Source organism: Lutra lutra, chromosome 12 (assembly GCF_902655055.1).
Source record: "Lutra lutra chromosome 12, mLutLut1.2, whole genome shotgun sequence".
NCBI classification, from domain to species: Eukaryota; Metazoa; Chordata; class Mammalia; order Carnivora; family Mustelidae; genus Lutra; species Lutra lutra.
In genome coordinates, this window is record NC_062289.1 from 72,726,683 (window position 1) to 72,745,802 (window position 19,120).

At 39.0% G+C, this 19,120-nt stretch overlaps 3 protein-coding genes across 14 annotated transcripts in view; 1 reads left to right on the forward strand and 2 right to left on the reverse strand.

Moving 5' to 3' along the window:
* The window catches only part of MTMR3 (myotubularin related protein 3), a 147,798-nt gene that overhangs the window by 116,853 nt on the left and 11,825 nt on the right, over positions 1-19,120 (reverse strand). The gene's annotated exons all lie outside the window — the stretch shown is intronic.
* On the forward strand, positions 8,699-9,669 carry LOC125082593 (uncharacterized). The gene has a single exon (XM_047698377.1). It carries the CDS (start codon positions 8,699-8,701, stop codon positions 9,602-9,604), a length of 906 nt encoding a protein of 301 aa, XP_047554333.1. The 3' UTR covers positions 9,605-9,669.
* Positions 17,569-18,202, reverse strand: LOC125082594 (ATP synthase F(0) complex subunit C2, mitochondrial-like). Its single transcript, XM_047698378.1, has one exon. It carries the CDS (start codon positions 18,151-18,153, stop codon positions 17,716-17,718), a length of 438 nt encoding a protein of 145 aa, XP_047554334.1. The 5' UTR covers positions 18,154-18,202; the 3' UTR covers positions 17,569-17,715.

Sequence of the window (19,120 nt, forward strand, 5' to 3'; positions counted from 1 at the left end):
AATCTCAAAAGCATTATGCTAAGTGAAAGAGGGTAGATACAAAATGTACATACTGTACGATTCTATTTATATGACATTTTAGGCGAAAAGGCAAAACTATAGTTACAGAAAGTGATCAGTAACTGCTGGAGATAGGGATAGGAGAAGGAGGGTGACCATGAAGGGTGCAGGGGGTGTCCTTTGTGAGGTGACAAACTGGAGTAGCTAAATGACTTTTTACATTTACTAAAAACTCAAATTATATAAAGATGGGTGAATTTCATTTTGTGCAAATTATGCCCCAATAAATCTATTTTTCCCCCATTTGGCAGCAAAAAAAAAAAAAAAAAATCAGAAGTATAGATACGTGCTTTAGTAGAGAACGTATTCTTCCTAAATCTTAGAGTTAAGTACTCTTAGTAACTACTGGAACCATGTTTATGGGTACAGACCATTTCACTGAAATCTAAACTCAGAATGTATGCTTTACAAATGACCAAGAGATTTGTATAACTAAGTCCCTTCTGATGGAGCTCCATGAACTGCATTTAACCCACAGTGAAGCCTTAAAGGAAGTTTCAAGTTACACAGGGCAAGATTAAATTAAAAGTTGGATAATGCAGCACAGACATCTCAAGCGCTTGGCTTACCACGCTTTTGCCAATGGTCAAGTTTATTTTGGGACTGGAATATTTTAAAGTTCTTCATGTTCACTGCAGCTCCTACTCATTAATTCCATTAATCAAAGGCTTCCAAAAGAACAATTCTGAAAAAAGTTCTAAGTATTCACCTTTCATTCTCACCTAATGTGTTACACCCAACCAATTAGGGTCACATTACAAAAGAACCAAATTTTGCAACACAACTTAATGCCAACAGCTTATTAAAAAGCAAGACAAGAAAACTCCTCCTGATTCCTCATGAATCACATCTACTTTACTACAGCTTCTTTGTGAGAAAACACTAAAGAGGATATTTATGCCTAGATCAGTGCAATGATTATTACGATCTGTCTTCCTATCTTTGCTCTTCTATTTATTATGGTGATAATCTCTTTAAAGGAAACTTCTACACTGTATACGTATTAGTGGTTGGAAAAGAATACTGATCTGTTCCATATTCATTTAAACATGTTTCACTCTAAGCAAAGACCCCGCTGAAAATGGAAAGATACTTATTTTCACTCCTCTATGGGCTGAGTTTACCTATGTATCTTAAACATTTACCCTGAGCTTGAAGTCAAACTATCTTTAAATACTTAGAAAGTCACTGTAGAAACAGTTTTAGACTAATGCTAGACATATTAGTCAGAACCCTCAATTGTTAAGTGAAAGAAGCCCAAGCTAACAAAATCAGAGCTGAATGGCTCACCGGATACTGAAACAAAGAATGAACTTCAAGCAGTAGGGCCTCAAAGGCTCAGCGCCACCAGATGCATCCCTTTATCTCATGTTCCTCTTTACTCATTTGGCCTCATTCTCTCCCAATGGAGACAGACCTCCTGCCTCCTGCTAGCTTCCTAACTTCACAAGCCCAGAAGAAAATTGACAACTTGCTCCAGTCATCTGTTTATCAATACCAGTCAAGCATGCCTATTGGCCCTTTGAGTCAAACGCCAATCAGTACTCAAGAGGGACAGACCTGCTACACATGTTCAACCTTAAGACACCAGAAAATGAGGACTAAGATATCTTGAATAAATTAAAATCAATGACTTGCTACTATATATAAATTATTCTGACTCCGTGAATTAAATGCAAGATCTCAAAAACAAACAAAAACACAATGAATACCCTATTCCTTTTGCTAGTATATATAATAAAATATTGGGGGAGTCCCTAATGTCCAAAAAATTGATTTAAGGATACAATCTAAGAATTGGTAATAACCCCTCCAAATATAATCCAAAAAAAAAAAAAGGAAAAAATAAGGAAATCTAACCCTTGGAACACAACCACTTACCTAAAATTATAGGAAAGTCCTATGATGGGAAAAAAGGAGAAGTTCAATTTAATGGGTTTACATATGATAGTTTACCAACAGAGCAATCTTATTTTAAAAATTCTCTCAGTAATGGCACAAATCTGAAACTAAAGGATAACATGAGACTCATATTAGGGGCAATCAATCACCACAGCAATGGCTAAGATTCATACAACACTTGAGGAACTAAATCTCTCTGTAGAAATGCCTCCTTCTTTAAAAAGACATTTTGTAAGTGGAAAGGAATCTCAAATTTTCTGGTGTATCTGAGTTTTAAATTACTTTGTTTCAAGGCTAATCATTTCAAAACAATTGGATGTTACAAATAAAACAGCAGTCCCAAATTCTCTGCTGATCCATCACTCAATTTAACTAACACAGTTTGCTACCAACTAGTTTTATCTTTCAGTACTTCCAGTCCCGTGCAAGCTGATTTTGTTCTACATAACTGCATTTACACTCAGAATTCAAGTCAAACAATGACCTACATTTAGTAATATCTGGGTGCCTCTAAGACACAGAAAAGGGCTCACTTTCTACTCATTTTTTATCTTTCAAAGCTCAACCTGAGGGAGTAAACACTATTTTTCAACAAGCAGCAAATTTATAGTTATTTATAATAAAGAATTAAATACAAATGCTTATTATTCCTTTAAAAAAAGTTCTTTTAGATTCTGAGTCATACTGCCTCTGAAAAAAATTACAAAAAAGAGAGCTACAAATAATGTAGGGGAGAAGTCAAGGCAATTATTTATAATAATTGTAATAACCAACACAACACAGAGCACTTAAAACAACCCTGCAAGTTATCATCCCATTTTACAGAGGGGGAACTTAAGGCACAAAGAGATAAAGTAACTTGTAACTTGTCCAAGTCATAAAGCTAGCTAATAAATAATTTACACATGAAAATTCAAACCATGTATTAAGGAGGACTAGCACATGTAAGGCCATCTCAAAAACAAAATGGTCAATGTCAAAGTAGTCCATTCCAACAAAAAGGCAGAAAAGAAGCACAGACTAAGAGGAACTAAGTTGTTTGTTTGCTTGTTTGTTTTTCTCTCAGTGCCATGAAACCAGATCCAGATCCCTGGGGGGTAAAATATCTATATTCTCAAACTATACAAAAATATCACAAGTAACTCTTTTTTTTTTTTTTTTAAGATTTATTTATTTATTTATTTATTTATTTATTTATTTATTTCACAAAGATCACAAGTAGGCAGAGAGGCAGGCAGAGATAGAGGAGGAAGCAGGCTCCCTGCTGAGCAGAGAGCCTGATGTGGGGCTCGATCCCAGGACCCTGGGATCACGACCTGAGCGGAAGGCAGTGGCTTTAACCCACTGAGCCACTCAGGCGCCCCAAGTAACTCTTTCTTAAAGAAAAACACTTTCAGGGGCACCAGACTGGCTCCGCCAGAAGAGCATGTGACTTGATCTCAGGGTCATAATTCCAGCTCCACACTCAGTATAGAGATCACTAAAAATAATATACCAATAAACTTTGAAAAAGAAAGGAAAGAAAGCATTTTTAACTTTAAAGAGGCACATTCTTGACAAAAATCATATGAAATGGCAGCACTTTGAATACTAGTTATTCATTCCTAAATATTATGCTTGAAAGAATGTAGAAAATCCCTCAAAGCAATCTCTCATAATATCCCATAGGAAAGAACTACCATGTGCAACTATTTTTATTGAGAAATAGAAAGTACTACGATAATCAAAAATAGGTCAATCTATCATCATGGCATATTCACTTAGCTTTATCTCAAAAATACTTTCAGATTATTAAGGGGTTTTCTTATCTGAAAGACAACCCTTCGAGAACATGAAAAAGACATAATGCTATTTCCACAAAGTTAACAATTAAGTTAAGGTGACAATCTGTCACCTAGAAAAACATGAGGCTATGAAACTAGATTTAGAAATGGAGCTGCAATCATTCTAATCCACAAAAACAATCAGAATTGGTGTTTATTTCACAGTTCTGAAGCAAGTCTACTTTCATAGTGTTTTTACTCCTAAAATGTGCAGTACTAGTAAGCAAAAAGGGTCTGTTCCTCAAAACTGAACTGATTCTGGTCTTGCTTTGGTTTCTTCTGCTCTGTTCAAGTAGGAAACAGTAGCTACAGTGTCTGATGTGAACATGATACTTGTGCTTACTAGTGAGCTAAGTATATTCCCTGAGCTCTAGAAAACTGATATGCATTGAGCTCCTTGAGTTAACCCTTAGTCACTACAAGACTATTTTCATCCAGGCCCAAAAAGGAAATGCCACTGCAGCACCACAAAGGTCACCCCCATTCTGAATCCTCACTTAGTTTCTGTCCCCAAGTTTTACAAGATTGTTAGGAAAAAAAATCTTACTTGCATCCTACTACTTACATCCTTCCTACCATTATCCCCAGGAGGTACAAGCAAGATCTCATCTTGATTTCTTGGCTGCCTTTCACTGATGTAATCATAGCATGAAGCTTTGAAATAGGACCCTGGGATAGGCCATTCCCTTCAAAGTGTCTATCATTACTCCTTGGTGAGTCAGCTTCTGGACTGCCGCCAATGTGCTTTTTGTTGAGTTAATCATGAAACCATATTTCTGTAGAGTTGATATGGTGGCCACAACACAATTTCAAAAGAGTCCCTCGAAGTGTTTATCAAAGAAAGGACAAAGATACATATCCAAGCAAGCCACTCACATGTTTCAGTAAGAGAAGGGACAAATAATACAAAGGAGTTTTCAGAGAATCATAGTAAAAAAAAAAAAAAAAAAAAAAAATCTAACATGTAAGAGTCCAAAAATGTACTGTAAAATCTCCTGATATTTTTAAGTAGATTTTATGCAAATGGGTACATTTTAAAGTTTTTATGTCCTTGAGAAAGGAAAAGTCATCTTTTATGTATCAGGTAAGTGAACTGAAGAATTTTTAAGTTAATAAAAACATGAGATAGCCAAGAACCCTCTGAAATTTTCATCAACTATCCCAAAAGGAAAAAAAACCCATTCCACTCTATCTTTTTAGAGGAACCCATTAATTTTTTTAAAAATGTGTAATTCTTAGTTTTGAAAAGGGAAAACACTGTTGACAACAGAGGAATAATATATGCAGTGCAACTAACTAGTACCACAGCGCAAGAATGGGAAAACTCGTGGCTCTGAAGAAAAAATGGATAATAATAACATCTACTTTCAGGATATAGAAAATAAGGTATATTCATGTATGGTTTTCCTTTAAAAAAAAAAAAAAGCAAGTGTTTCCTATGAATTCGAGAAGAGAGCAAACGTTCAGGATGAATCTACTCATAAGACAGACAGAGCTCATTTCAGGTTTCTCAACAGAAGAATACATAATGACTCTGGAAAAAAAGCTAATATGCACAGTTTTACCAGTTTAAGAGACTTACCATAATTAAAAATGTGCTTATGCAGAATTTTAGTGTGTAAATTTAAAATATGCACCCATAAAAACCCATAAAAGTTGTTTTAATACCCACAGGAGAAAAGCTCTAAGTATACAATAATAATTGCAAATTCAGGGGGTGCCTGGGTGGCTCAGTCGGTTAAGCTTCTGCCTTCAGCTCAGGTCATGACCACAGGGTCCTGGGATCGAGCCCCACATCAGGCTCCATGCTCAGTGGGGAGTCTGCTTCTCCCTCTCCCACTCCCCCTGCTTATGCCAATAAATAAAATCTTTAAAAGAAAAATTGCAAATCAGGGAGGGGTACGTGGGTGGCATAGTCAGTTGAGCACCTGTCTCTTGGTTTTGGCCTGGGTTATTATCTCAGAGTCCTGGGATGGAGGCCAACATCAGACTCCCCAGCATAGAGTCTAAGAGTCTCTCTCCCCTCCCTCTCTGCCCCTCCCTCCTACTAGAAGGCATATTCACTTTCTCTAAAAATAAGCAAGTTTTTAAAAAATAGTAGTAAGTGGGGCACCTGGGTGGCTCAGTCAGTTGGATGTCTGCCTGCAGCTTAGGTTATGATCCCAGGGTCCTGGGATCAAGCCCCACACCCTACTCAGCAGAGAGCCCGTTTCTCCCTCTCCCTCATTTGCTGCTACCCTTACTAGTGCTCTTTGTCAAATGAATAAATGAAATCTTAAAAAAAAAAAAAAGTAAAAATAAAACATAATAAATGCAAATTCAAAAACACTAAGTATAAAATATATAATTTATATAGCATTATTACAGTAAAGGCAAGATATCCGCTCCCAATATAGTAAATTCAAACAACCTGCATTCAATTAGAATGCTTGAATGAACATTATCTTATACCAAGGAAGTACCTTACCCACATACAAGGACTCAAACACTAAAAGGCATAATCCTCTAACATACAATTCAGAATTCCCTAGCCCTTAAGAGTTTTATGCACATGGTAAAAGAGCTCAAGAAATATTCACTAATTTAAGGAGATATATTTCCCTGTTATTTATACTAGGATACATGGTGAATATCTGTATTATTCTGTATAACAACTAAAAATGAAAATGTATGGTAAGCTTCTTACTGCTTACGTAACAAAGCCCCAAGAACCGAATGTAATAGAGGGCAACAACTCAGTGTTGCTTAAATTTTGGTGCAAAGTAAATTTCCCACATATAATCTGCGATGGGAGATTAAAAAATTTACCTCCTCAGCACTGATAGTTCTCTCTAGCCCTGTCCTTAAGCTCTGCCTTAACTATTTGTATTTAGATATCCAATTGCTTCTATGCTTAAAAGAAACACGCACGCGCGCGCGCACACACACACACACACACACACACACAAACACTCCTTATCTTTCTGCCAAAAAACAATTGCCCTTGCTACTTATTCTCCTGGGCTCCATCTGAATCTATCATCTTTGAATATTCTTGTATTTACCTTCTTTCAACTCTAACACTGATCCCTGTGGAAAGAGGCAGTATTCTTGTTAGCACTGTAGTAAGAGTAACAACAACTGCACGAGCATATATGGAATGCTTACTATTGGCTAGCTACTGTCTAAGCACTTAATCCTCACAAAACAACTATTATTATTTCCAGTTTTTTAAGACTTTATTTGTCAGAAAGAGAAAGAGAACACAAGCAGGAGGAGCAGCAGGCAGGAGAAACGGGCTCCCCACTTAGCAAGGAGCCCAATGCGGGATTCAATCCCAGGCACCTGGGATCATGACCCCAGTTGAAGGGAGGCGCTTAACCAGGCAGGCGCTTAACTGACTGAGCCACCCAGGTGTCCTTTGTTATCCCCATTTTATTATTATTTTTTTTAATTTATTTGACAGAGAGAGATCACAAGCAGGCAGAGAGGCAGGCAGAGAGAGAGGAGGAAGCAGGCTCCCTGCCGAGCAGAGAGCCCGATTCGGGGCTTGATCCCAGGACTCTGAGATCATGACCTGAGCCGAAGGCAGCGGCTTAACCCACTGAGCCACCCAGGCGCCCGTTATCCCCATTTTAAAACTAAGAAATCTGAGGCACAAAAAAGTTAAGGAATTTGGCTAAGATTAGAGAGAGGTACTAGTGGTGGCACCACAATTCAAACCCAAGCCTGAACTCTTCATCATACTAAACTGCAATAGTGCCAAGAGCATCCAACTTGATGTCAGAAGATCTGGGTTCTAGTTCACCTATTCACTAGCAGTGCAACTTCAGACAAGTCCTGACAGCTGTGAAACAATTTATTCACTTGTAAAGTGTGAGTTACAACATGGCCTATCCTGCCTAATTCAGATAGTGTGCAACGAATACATCAAATTAAAACCTTATTTGTAATACTAGAACCACAGTTGTTACCTCCATATTCCCATGTTTTTAATGTTGGCAACCTTATCTGGAATTTTAGACCTGGATCACCAACACTGTAGTATAAGAAAAAGTAAAAGCCTAATAACTAAGTCTTGTCCCTATCCAGCAACCACATACAGAAGACCAAATTTGCAATCTCCATTCTGTCACGATTGGACATCTCCAGGTAGATATTTCCATGTGAAAAGGCTAGAAACATGAAAACCCACAAATGAAATATCAAATAATCACTTACCAAATGATACTTGAAACGTAACATCTCTCAGTTGTAAACACAATATTCAGTATTCTGAGTATTTTAACTTAGAAGAAATATACACTTCTGAAAGAAGACCTACAGCTCTATACACCAAGTACTTCAATCATAGGATTTAAATCTAAAGCTAAGATTCTAGACTAAACAAAAGAAACACACAGACATACTATTCTTGAAAGTGTGAAACCACCTATGGTCGTTTCTGTAGTCCTTTGCAGGGTGAAAACTGGAAGCTCGAACCCTTAACTTGCAAAAATTGCCTGCAATGTCTTTTCTAATGTAAAAAGGTCCCATCTCTCCCTCGGTCTCATATTGCAAGAAAAAGAAAAGTTCACTACCTAGTAACAAAGAGGATAACTTAATTCAAGTAGCTAATCAACCATAAGCCATGAAACGTAAGTTTTATGTCTTATTCACATGAAACTATGACTACTAATATTAATACCTCCAGGCACCTTCAGAGAGGAGAGGAAATGCAGCAGGAACTCTAGCTAAACATGTTTTACTTAAAACTTTTCATAACCAAAATTACATAACCATTCTGCTACTTAGAGGAACAAAACGATGTCAAGGATTCACAATTCAAGAGCTACTAAAAACATAAAATATGAAATAATGTACTAAGAAGTTTTGTAAGTTAAAAAAAAAAAGGGGCCCTTCCCCTCGGCTGCTTTCAGCTTTCAGCTTTCAGCATGGAATTCCGCTCGGCAAGGCGAGCAGTCCTACAGCTGCTGCGTACGGTGACTCCCACAGACCTCCCAGCGCTGCTCGATTGGATGCGAACTACCCGAGACTTTGATGAATTCACTGAAGATAATAACGACACTATGCTGAAGAACATAGCAGAGGACCTTCGGAATTGCTTACCTCTAGAAACCATGCTTTCCTCAGAACACCTAGCCCTCCAAAAAATACGGCAGCAGCCAGAACCCACAGTTCACGTTGATGCATTCCTTTATGATGAAGACTTTATTGATTCATTATGTGAGGAAGGAAAAATGAGCAGAAACTACTGCATGGTGTGTGGCTCACACCAGACGGCTCCTTTAGGATTTATTTCTCATTCCTTCTCCCTCATGGAATTGAAGTTCATTTATCATCATGTACTCCCTGATCTGTCGGGAAAGGTCTTGGTTGACGTTGGCTCCAGGCTCGGCACAGTCCTTTATGGGGGTTATCTTTACAGTTCAGCCCTGCAACTATATGGAGTAGAATTGAATGGAGACTTTTGCCAGTTGCAGGAAATGGTCATAAAAAAATACCAGTTCATTGACAGAATAAAGGTGCTTCATGCGGACATCTGTACCCAGGGTTCACTTCTGCAAAATGCTGATGTTATTATCATGAATAATGTCTTCGAATATTTTCTTGATGAGGCAGAACAGGCCAGAGCCTGGGAATACATCAGCCATAATGTAAGGAAACAAGGATCATTATTAGTAACAGTACCAAGTCTTGAAGATTCTCTGTCAGGCCTTCAGATTAATATACAGTTATCTTCCTGGGTTGAAGAGGTACCACTGAACTACAATGTATACCCAGAAAACCATATTGACAGAGAAGCTCTTGAACAAATTCATTTGTATAAGATTCTCTAACGTCAAAATAGTCCTACCTCAATGTAGTGGTTTGTTGAGTATATTACAAATTAATAAAAAAGAAACATCTCCCTGATACTCTAACACATATTTCTATATATTCCTTTCTAGATTTTATATGTATGTTTACATATTTGTAAATAGTCTTATGGGTATATACACACACACATAGTTGTGTATATAGATACATAGTTGTGTCCATATACAACTTTGATTTCTGTGATAATTAAAATTTTTATCTGAATAAAAAAAAAAAGTTTTGTAAATAAATTTATCCATTGACTAAGTGTGTCTGCCTACTTCCTTAAAGAAAAGTCTGATTTACAGTTTACAAGATTATTTATATAACAAACTATTCTCATTCCAGAGTGGGCTTCCTTGGAGATGAAGTTTAATAAGCAATTTACAATTTTCTGTGAAAATTAATAACCCTCAAGTTCCACGGTAAAGTTACAAAAGCTCTGGGCACCATATTTTTTTAAAATGCATTAAGTACATGGAAAGGGGTGCCTCAGGTCATGTTTCTCACTGAGCATGGAACCTGTTTCATATTCTCTCACTCCCTCTTCCTCTGCCCCCACCCCCCACCCCAAAGAATACATGGGCATGGAGCACCTGGCTGGCTGAGTTGGTGGAGCATAGGAATCTTGATCTTGGGGTTGTAAATTCAAGCCCTACATTAGGTGTAAAGATTACTTAAAAATAAAATCTTAGGGGCACCTGGGTGGCTCAGTGGGTTAAAGCCTCTGCCTTGGGCTCAGGTCATGATCCCAGAGTCCTGGGATCGAGCCCCGCATCGGGCTCTCTGCTCAGCAGGGAGCCTGCTTCCCTTCCTCTCTCTGCCTGCCTCTCTGCCTACTTATGACCTCTGTCAAATAAATAAAATCTTTTTTAAAAATTTAAAAAATAAAAAAATTTTAAAAAATAAAATCTTAAAAAGGGCATGTATATGTGTATGTGTGTACAAATGTTTTTATAGCAGTTTTTTGTAGTCACTAAAAACTGGAAACAACCCAAATGAGCTTGAAAAATGAATAAACCATGGTACGCCCATACAACGAAATGCTGTTCAGCAATTAAAATTACTAATTCACAAAATATGGATATATCAAAGTACATTGTGTTAAAGAAGCCAGTCTCAAAAAGCTACATACTGCATGATTCCATTCATAAGGAATTCCTGAAAAGACCAAACTGTAATGACAAAATAGATCAGTACTTGCCAGAGATGAGAAGTGGGGAATGGGTGGACTAGAAAGGGCCAGGAGAAAAATCTCTTGAGATGATAGAACTATTCTGTATCTCCATCACTGTGATCATATGTGTTTCTACAACTCACAGAACTGTACTCAAAAAGGGTGAGTCTTACTATATGTAAATTATACCTTAGTTGTAAAATTTTTCTAAAATATGGAGGTGGTGGAATCTTAATCTGAAAACAGGACCAGATGCTGCTTAAACAACAAAGCAGGTACACCAAACCTTCCATTAATATTTTTGTCTAGAAATTAAAATAATATTTGTAAGGTAGTTATAAATTCCCTTAGGATTAAAAAAGTAAATACATATATTCATTGATTAGGTTTATACACGTAATATATAAATATATAATAAACAAATACAGGGCACCTGGGTGGCTCAGCGGGTTAAAGCCTCTGCCTTCGGCTCAGGTCATGATCTCAGGGTCCTGGGATGGAGCCCCGAGCTCCGTGTCACTCTCTGCTCAGCAGGGAGCCTGCTTCCCTTCCTCTCTCTCTGCCTGCCTCTCTGCCTACTTGTGATCTCTGTCAAATGAATAAATAAAACCTTAAAAAAAATACATATATAAAAAATACACATATATTTGGGGCACCTGGCTGGCTCAGTCAGTAGACAATGACCCTTTTATTTTTTTAAGAATTTTTATTTATTCATCTGGAAAAGCAAGCCCATTTGCGCGAGCGGGGGTGCGCACTTGTCAGAGGAGAAGAAGGAAACTCGTGACTGAGCAGAGAACCAGACACAGGGCTCAATCCAGGGCTGTGGGATCATGATGTGAGCTGAAGGCAGACACTCAAACAACTGTGTCATCCAGGAGCCCCAAGAATGTGACTCTTGATCTTGGGGTGGTGAATTCGAGCCCCACATTGGGTTTTTAAGAAAAGTTTTTTAAGAAAACTACCTATTATTTACATCCTAGTAGTGCTGGAAGAAAATAAGCTTTGTCTAAGAGGGAATAAAACCCAAGCAATAAGTATTAACCCCAAAAAAATATATGAACACCAATCTTATCTAGATTTATTACGGTCACAACAAATGAGCTTCCTCTCCTAATTCTGGTTCAAAAACCCAAAATTTCACTTCAAAATATCTGCAAGAGATTAAGATCTTAACATGTGCCTAAAATTTGTAAGTGCTTTCACTTAACTAGGCAGTACAGCAAAATGGTTAAAAGCTCAGGCTCAACAACTCAACTACCTGGGCAAGTTATTTAACCTCATTTTGCCTCAATTTTCTCATCAGCAAAATAATATATCTATGTCTGGGAATAATTCTAGACAATTAAGTGAACTAATATACATATAATCACTTAGAACAGTGCCTGACATACTTAAGCCTCAGCAAGTTTCAAGCGAATATAAATGAATATTAATCATCACCAGCTCAGTGTCCTTAGACAAATCATTTACCTTTGTGTATCATAATTCTGCCCTGTAGGGTAAGAGACCTAAATGTAATACTCCAAATACTTACGCATTAACACCATTCTAAGTTCCTATAATTTCACCTGAACTACACCAAGTCACCCTACAAAGAATGTTAAGTAATACCCCTGTTATACAGAAAAATCCAAGGCCCAGGGGTGCCTGGGTGGCTCAGACCATTAAGCACCTGCCTTTGGCTCAAGTTATGATCCCAGGATCCTGGGGTCAAGCCCCACATAGGGCTCCCTGCACAGCAGAGAACCTGCTTCTTCCTCTCCCTCTGCGTGCCACTCCCCCGCTTGTGCTTGTTTGTGCACACACTCCCTCTTAAAAAAAAAAAAAAAAGAAAAAAGAAAACTTAAAAAAAAACCTGAGGCCCAAATAAGTTTAATGACTTGCTCAAAAGGACAGTAAGATGAAGGCAGAGCCAAGAAAAGGATCTGTTGTTCTGAGATTTCTCAAAACTTTGTTCTCTCCAAATATTTTTGCCCTCCATCAAACCTTTCTCTTCTGATACAGGTATGATATACCAAAAAACAAAAACAAAAACAAAAAAACCACCTCCAATTTATGCATTTTAAAAATACATTAAGCTATACACTTTTTGTGCAGTCCGCTGTATTTTTTTTTTTTTTTTTTTTAGATTTTATTTATTTGGGGCGCCTGGGTGGCTCAGTGGGTTAAAGCCTCTGCCTTCGGCTCAGGTCATGATCCCAGGGTCCTAGGATTGAGCCCCACATCCGGCTCTCTGCTCAGCAGGGAGCCTGCTTCCCTCTCTCTCTGTCTCTGCCTGCCTCTCTGCCTACTTGTGGCCTGTGTCTGTCAAATAAATAAATAAATACTCTTTAAAAAAAAAAAAAAAAAGATTTTATTTATTTATTTGACAGAGAGATCAGAAGTAGGCAGAGAGGTAGGCAGATAGAGAGGGGGAAGCAGGCTCCCTGCTGAGCAGAGAGCCCGATGCGGGGCTCGATCCCAGGACCCTGAAATCATGACCTGAGCCACCCAGGTGCCCCTGTATGCTTGCTTTATATCATAATTGAAAAAGGTGAGGGGTGCCTGGTGGCTTCATCAGTTAAGGGTCTAACATCCAACTCTTGGTTTCTGCTCAGGACTTGATCTCTGGGTCTTGGATTTAGGCCCCATCCCATGCTGGGCTCCACTCAGGGCATGGAGCTTACTTCAAAAAAGAAACAACAGGGCACCTGGGTGGCTCAGTTAAATGACTGCCTTCAGTTCAGGTCATGATCCTGGAGTGGGGGATGGAGTCCCACACTGGGCTCCCTGCTCAGCAAGGGGTCTGCTTCTCCCTCAGAACTTCCTCCTCATGCTCGCTCGCTCTCATTCTCTCTCTCTCTCTCTCAAATATTTTTTAAAAATACACAGGTAAGCCATTTGCGACGACGTGGATGGAACTAGAGGGTATCATGCTTAGCGAAATAAGTCAATTAGAGAAAGACAACTATCATATGATCTCCCTGATATGAGGGAGAGGAGATGCAACAGGGGGGGTTAAAGGGGTAGGAGAAGAGTAAATGAAACAAGATGGGATTGGGAGGGAGACAAACCATAAGTGACTCTTCATCTCACAAAACAAACTGAGGGTTGATGGGGGGAGGGGGGTTGGGAGAGGGGGGGTGGGATTATGGACATTGGGGAGGGTATGTGCTATGGTGAGTGCTGTGAAGTGTGTAAACCTGGCGATTCACACACCTGTACCCCTGGGGATAAAAATATATGTTTATAAAAAATAAAATTTAAAAAAAAAAGCCTCCTTCTTAACTAAAAATCAGGCACCCATCCCTGTTCCCAGAGAGGTCACTGGTTGGTAGCACTCACTTTGTAAAAATGTGAATAAAACATAAAGTTAAAAAAAAAAAAAAAGATACACAGGTAAAATGTTTCATCATTAGGGGCACCTGGGTGGCTCAGTAGGTTAAAACCTCTGCCTTCAGCTCGTCATGATCCCAGGATCCCAGGATCCTGGGATCGAGCCCTGCATCAGGCTCTCTGCTCAGCAGGGAGCGTGCTTCCTCCTCTTCCTCCTCCTCCTCCTCCTCCTCTCCTCTCTCTCTCTCCCCCTGCCTCTCTGCCTACTTGTGATTTCGGTCTGTCAAATAAATAAAATTTTTTATTTTTTTTAAATTTTATTTATTTGACAGACCAAGATCACAAATAGAGAGGCAGGCAGAGAGAGAGAGAGGAGGAAGCAGGCTTCCCGCCGAGCAGAGAGCCCAATGCATAACTCGATCCCAGGACCCTGAGATCATGACCTGAGCCGAAGGCAGAAGCTTAGCCCACTGAGCCGCCCAGGCGCCCCAAAATAAATAATTTTTTTTAATTTTTTAAAGAAAAGTTTCATCATTAAATGTATTCCTTTATGAAGAGAAGTAGTAGAAAAGTTTAAAGAAAAAAAGCAAAAGGGAGACAAATTCAACTGATTAGGTTTACTAGAATTTTGTGAGAGGGTAAAAGTTTTAAAAACTGAGGTATAATATACCTACAAAAAAATGCATGTAAGTATAAAACTTAATGACTCTCATAAACAGTTGTCTGAAGAAAACCATCACCCAAATCAAGATACAGAACATTAGGGGCACCTGGGTGGCTCAGTGGGTTAAGCCGCTGCCTTCGGCTCGGGTCATGATCTCAGAGTCCTGGGGTCGAGCCCTGCATCGGGCTCTCTGCTCGGCGGGGAGCCTGCTTCCTCCTCTCTCTCTGCCTGCCTCTCTGCCTACTTGTGATCTCTCTGTCAAATAAATAAATAAAATCTTTAAAAAAAAAAAAAAAGATACAGAACATTACCAGCACCCCTAAAGTCTACCTTGTGCATATCACCAAGATAAACAGCCGTTCTCCTGAGTTCAACTACCATCTCTTACTTTTGTCTGTTTTTTAAACTTTGTGAAAATGGAATCACACACTGTGTGTTATCTTATGAATGGGTTCTTTCATATACTTTTTCTTCTTGCAAACAGAGAGCACTTAGGTTACGCAGATAGTAAGAAACATTCTCCCAACACTATGAAATATTCAAATTTAAACCATAAATTATTCTCAAAGCAAACCATTTCTCAATCTAAATACTGATTTATTTAAAGTCAAGTATAACTGGTATTTCTTCTCTACCTAATGAGTTTGGGTGGTTTTTTTGCTTGAAAATTGAATTTTTCTTCAAGTTTTTATTTCAAGCACACTCCTTAAAACCCATCACCTATTTTACCCATGCCCCCACTCACCACTCCTCTGGTAACCATCAATTTGCTCTCTACAGTTAAAGTCTCCAATGAGATTCCTAAGATAGATATTTTCAGTTACTTTTAATTAAAGAAAACAGAGACCCAAAAGGTCTCAAATATTATTCTTTCATCAGTAAAATTTGAATTGCAACCTTTTCTTAAAAGACTAAAAATAATCATGAAGGGATAGCAGACCATAATTATCTTAAAATTACTTTTTTTTTTTTTAAGATTTTATTTATTTGACAGAGAGCAAGAGAAGGAACACAAAGCAGGGGGAGTGGGAGAGGGAGAAGCAGGCTTCCCGCTGAGCAGGGAGCCCAATGCCGGGCTGGATCCCAGGACCCTGGGATCATGACCTGAACTGAAGGCAGACACAACCAGCTGAGCCACACAGGCACCCCTTAAAATTACATTCTTCAATGTTGCTCTTATACATTGAAAAGAGTCATTAATTACTGCCAACACCGAACACAAAGAGTAAAAATATAAAAATCTGGTTTGCACTAGAATGTCTAATTCCAATACCATTTCGATAGAACTGCAACAAATTTTTTAGATAACTAAATGCCTCTATTTTATCCTGAGATCTCTTCCTATGGCTTAATCTACATCTGTTTCACTGAGTCCATAATCTGTGCTATCCAACAGGACAACCACTGGCCATATGTGGCTACTGAAGTTTAAACTGTCAACTATGGGGCGCCTGAATGGCTCAGTGGGTTAAAGCCTCTGCCTTCGGCTCAGGTCATTGATCCCAGGGTCCTGGGATCGAGCCCCGAGTTGGGCTCTCTGCTCAGCGGGGAGCCTGCTTCCCTCTCTCTCTGTCTCTGCCTGCCTCTCTGCCTACTTGTGGCCTCTGTCTGTCAAATAAATAAATAAATAATCTTAAAAAAATAAATAAAAAAAAAACTGTCAACTATGCTACAGGTAAAAAAAGGAAATTAAATTAACTTCTAAAAAATTTTTTTAATTTAGTTTCTTGGTCAAACTAGCCAAATTTTAAATGCTTAATATGTACTGGACAGTGCAGATATCGAATGCCAGAAAGATCATCAGAAAAAGTTCTACTGAACCAGCACTTGTTCTATAAATGCAATCTCATCTCCCACTCACCTCTAGCCCTTTACTATGCTAAAACTTAATCTAAGAAAATCATGATCAATGACTAGCACAGATCACCAAATCCAATTATTTCATCTTCCCTCATTTCACTCAAACTTAACTGATTATCACTTAATTTGGAAATCCTCTCTTCTCCTGTTTCTACTATACCTAATTAACCTAATTTTAACTGTTTTATCTTCTTCTCCCACCCCCCAAAATGTGATACTCAATCTTTGTCTCTTCTAGGTTCAAGACCTTATTGAGATGAAGCCAACCTACCTTTTTTCCTACCTGAAATTCTCTATATCCAAGCTCCTGCAGGACATTTTTCCTTATCCCCTGGCCTCAATGTTAAGTGTATGAAGGATTTCATTTTAGTCCTTTTCCAGAACCAGCTCCTCCTCCCAATTCCGCATTTCTGTACTATCATTATTCACGAAGGCACAAAATCCATCAACTTTGAATCGTTGCTGCTTACCTCCAATTCAACTAGTTCACAAATGTTCATTTCCTTTAGGGGGTCAGCTAGCAATCTTCTACCTTAATCTAGCCACCTCAATTACCACCCTGCCACCACCTTCATTCAGGTCCTCATTACCTGTGCACAGTACGGATTCCTCACTGTTTTCCAATCTTCACCTGCTCCCAATCATGCAATTGCTATCAGACACATCTTCCCCAAAATTGCCTTTTAACTCAAAAGCCTAAAAGGACTCAGTACAGAGAGTAAAAAAATATTCAAACACTTTAATTATTTGATGTCAACAATTTGTAGCTTACACACTTTGCAAACATGTCTTTGAATTCTCTATCTTCTATTCTGTCCTAGCTAGCAAAATCAAAACCATTCCCCAAACTATTCCCCATTCCCCAAACATTCCCCATTCTCTATACAAAGCTGGACTCTTCCTCGTCTCTACAATTTTTTTTTCGCTCTTATTAATACAGTATTTATTTGTCTTCCCTCTGTCAAACCCTGAGCCAACCACTTTCCCCAGGCTGCCTGGGAGGTATAGGAAAAGGATTATACAGGGCAGACGAGACACGGGAGAAAGACGGATGGGAGGTGGAGACGGCTCCTTCACATGGCGAAGAGGATGAGAAAGGCCACCATCAGGCAAAAGAGCCCCATGGCCTCCGAGAGGGCAAAGCCCAGAATGGCGCAGGAGAAGAGCTGTTGCTTCAGAGAGGGATTCCTGGCATAACCAATGATGAGGCTCCCAAACACAGTCCCAATTCCAGCCCCAGAGCCAGCCACCCCTACCGTGGCAGCCCCAGCCCCAATGAACTTGGCTGGTCTATCGATGTCCCTTGAAATGGCGCTGGTTTGGAAGCTTCGGCTAGGAATAAGTGAGGTCAGGGGACGTGGGGCTGCCAAGATGCTGAGGCCCTTATAAGGTGCCTCATCTGTCAGTGTCTCCCGTGGTTTTAGCACCACTGCAGACAGTGATCGGTTCAACAGCTGAGAGGTGCTCCTGACCAAGAACGGGGTGGAGACGAACTTTGCACAGGCGTACATTTTCAGGGAATGAGGGGCTGTGGCAGGAGAGCTGCTCCCAGGGCCGAGGAGACCTCTACAATTTTTTAAGCAGGCTACACGCCCCACAGGGGATTTGAACTCGACCCTAAGATCAAGAGTCACATACTCTACGACTGAGCTGGCCAGGCTCCCCTCTACCATGCAATTTTAATATATTAATTTATATATTAGGAAATTATCTTTTCAGCATCTCATACAAGCACCCATTTTGAACAAACCTAAATGAACAGACCAGGAACAAGAAAGTTACAAATACATATAGTGGTTTAGCTTTAATATAAAAGCCATCTATATTTATTACATGCAATTCTATTTCCCAAGAATTTATTTTGCAGAACTATTTCTGTAGAAATAATCCAATTCGTGTTCAAAAGTATGAAGTACAAGACTATCCATTACAGACGGCACTTTTGAGGACAGAAAAAAAGAAAAACCCTAGATGTCAATCAGTAAGGGACTAGGATAAATAATAGTGTCTATTAAGTTAAAAAAATAGAAAAACAAAAAACAAAAAAAACCTACATGGGGGCACCTGGCTGGCTCAGTTGGTGGGGCATGCAACTCTTGATCTGAGGATCATGAGTTTGTGCCCCACACTGGGTAGAGAGATTACTTAAATAAACATAAAATTAAAAAAAAAAAAAAAAAACAGTATTTAAAAATGGGTATACTGGGGCGCCTGGGTGGCTCAGCGGGTTAAAGCCTCTGCCTTCGGCTCAGGTCATGATCTCAGGGTCCTGGGATTGAGCCCCACATCGGGCTCTCTGCTCAGCAGGGAGCCTGCTTCCCTTCCTCTCTCTGCCTGCCTCTCTGCCTGCCTGTGATCTCTGTCAAATAAATAAATAAAATCTTTAAAAAAATAATAATAAAATAAATAAATAAATAAAAATGGGTATACTTACATTTTATGATAGGGTAAGATGTAATACATTATTATTGTGAGAAA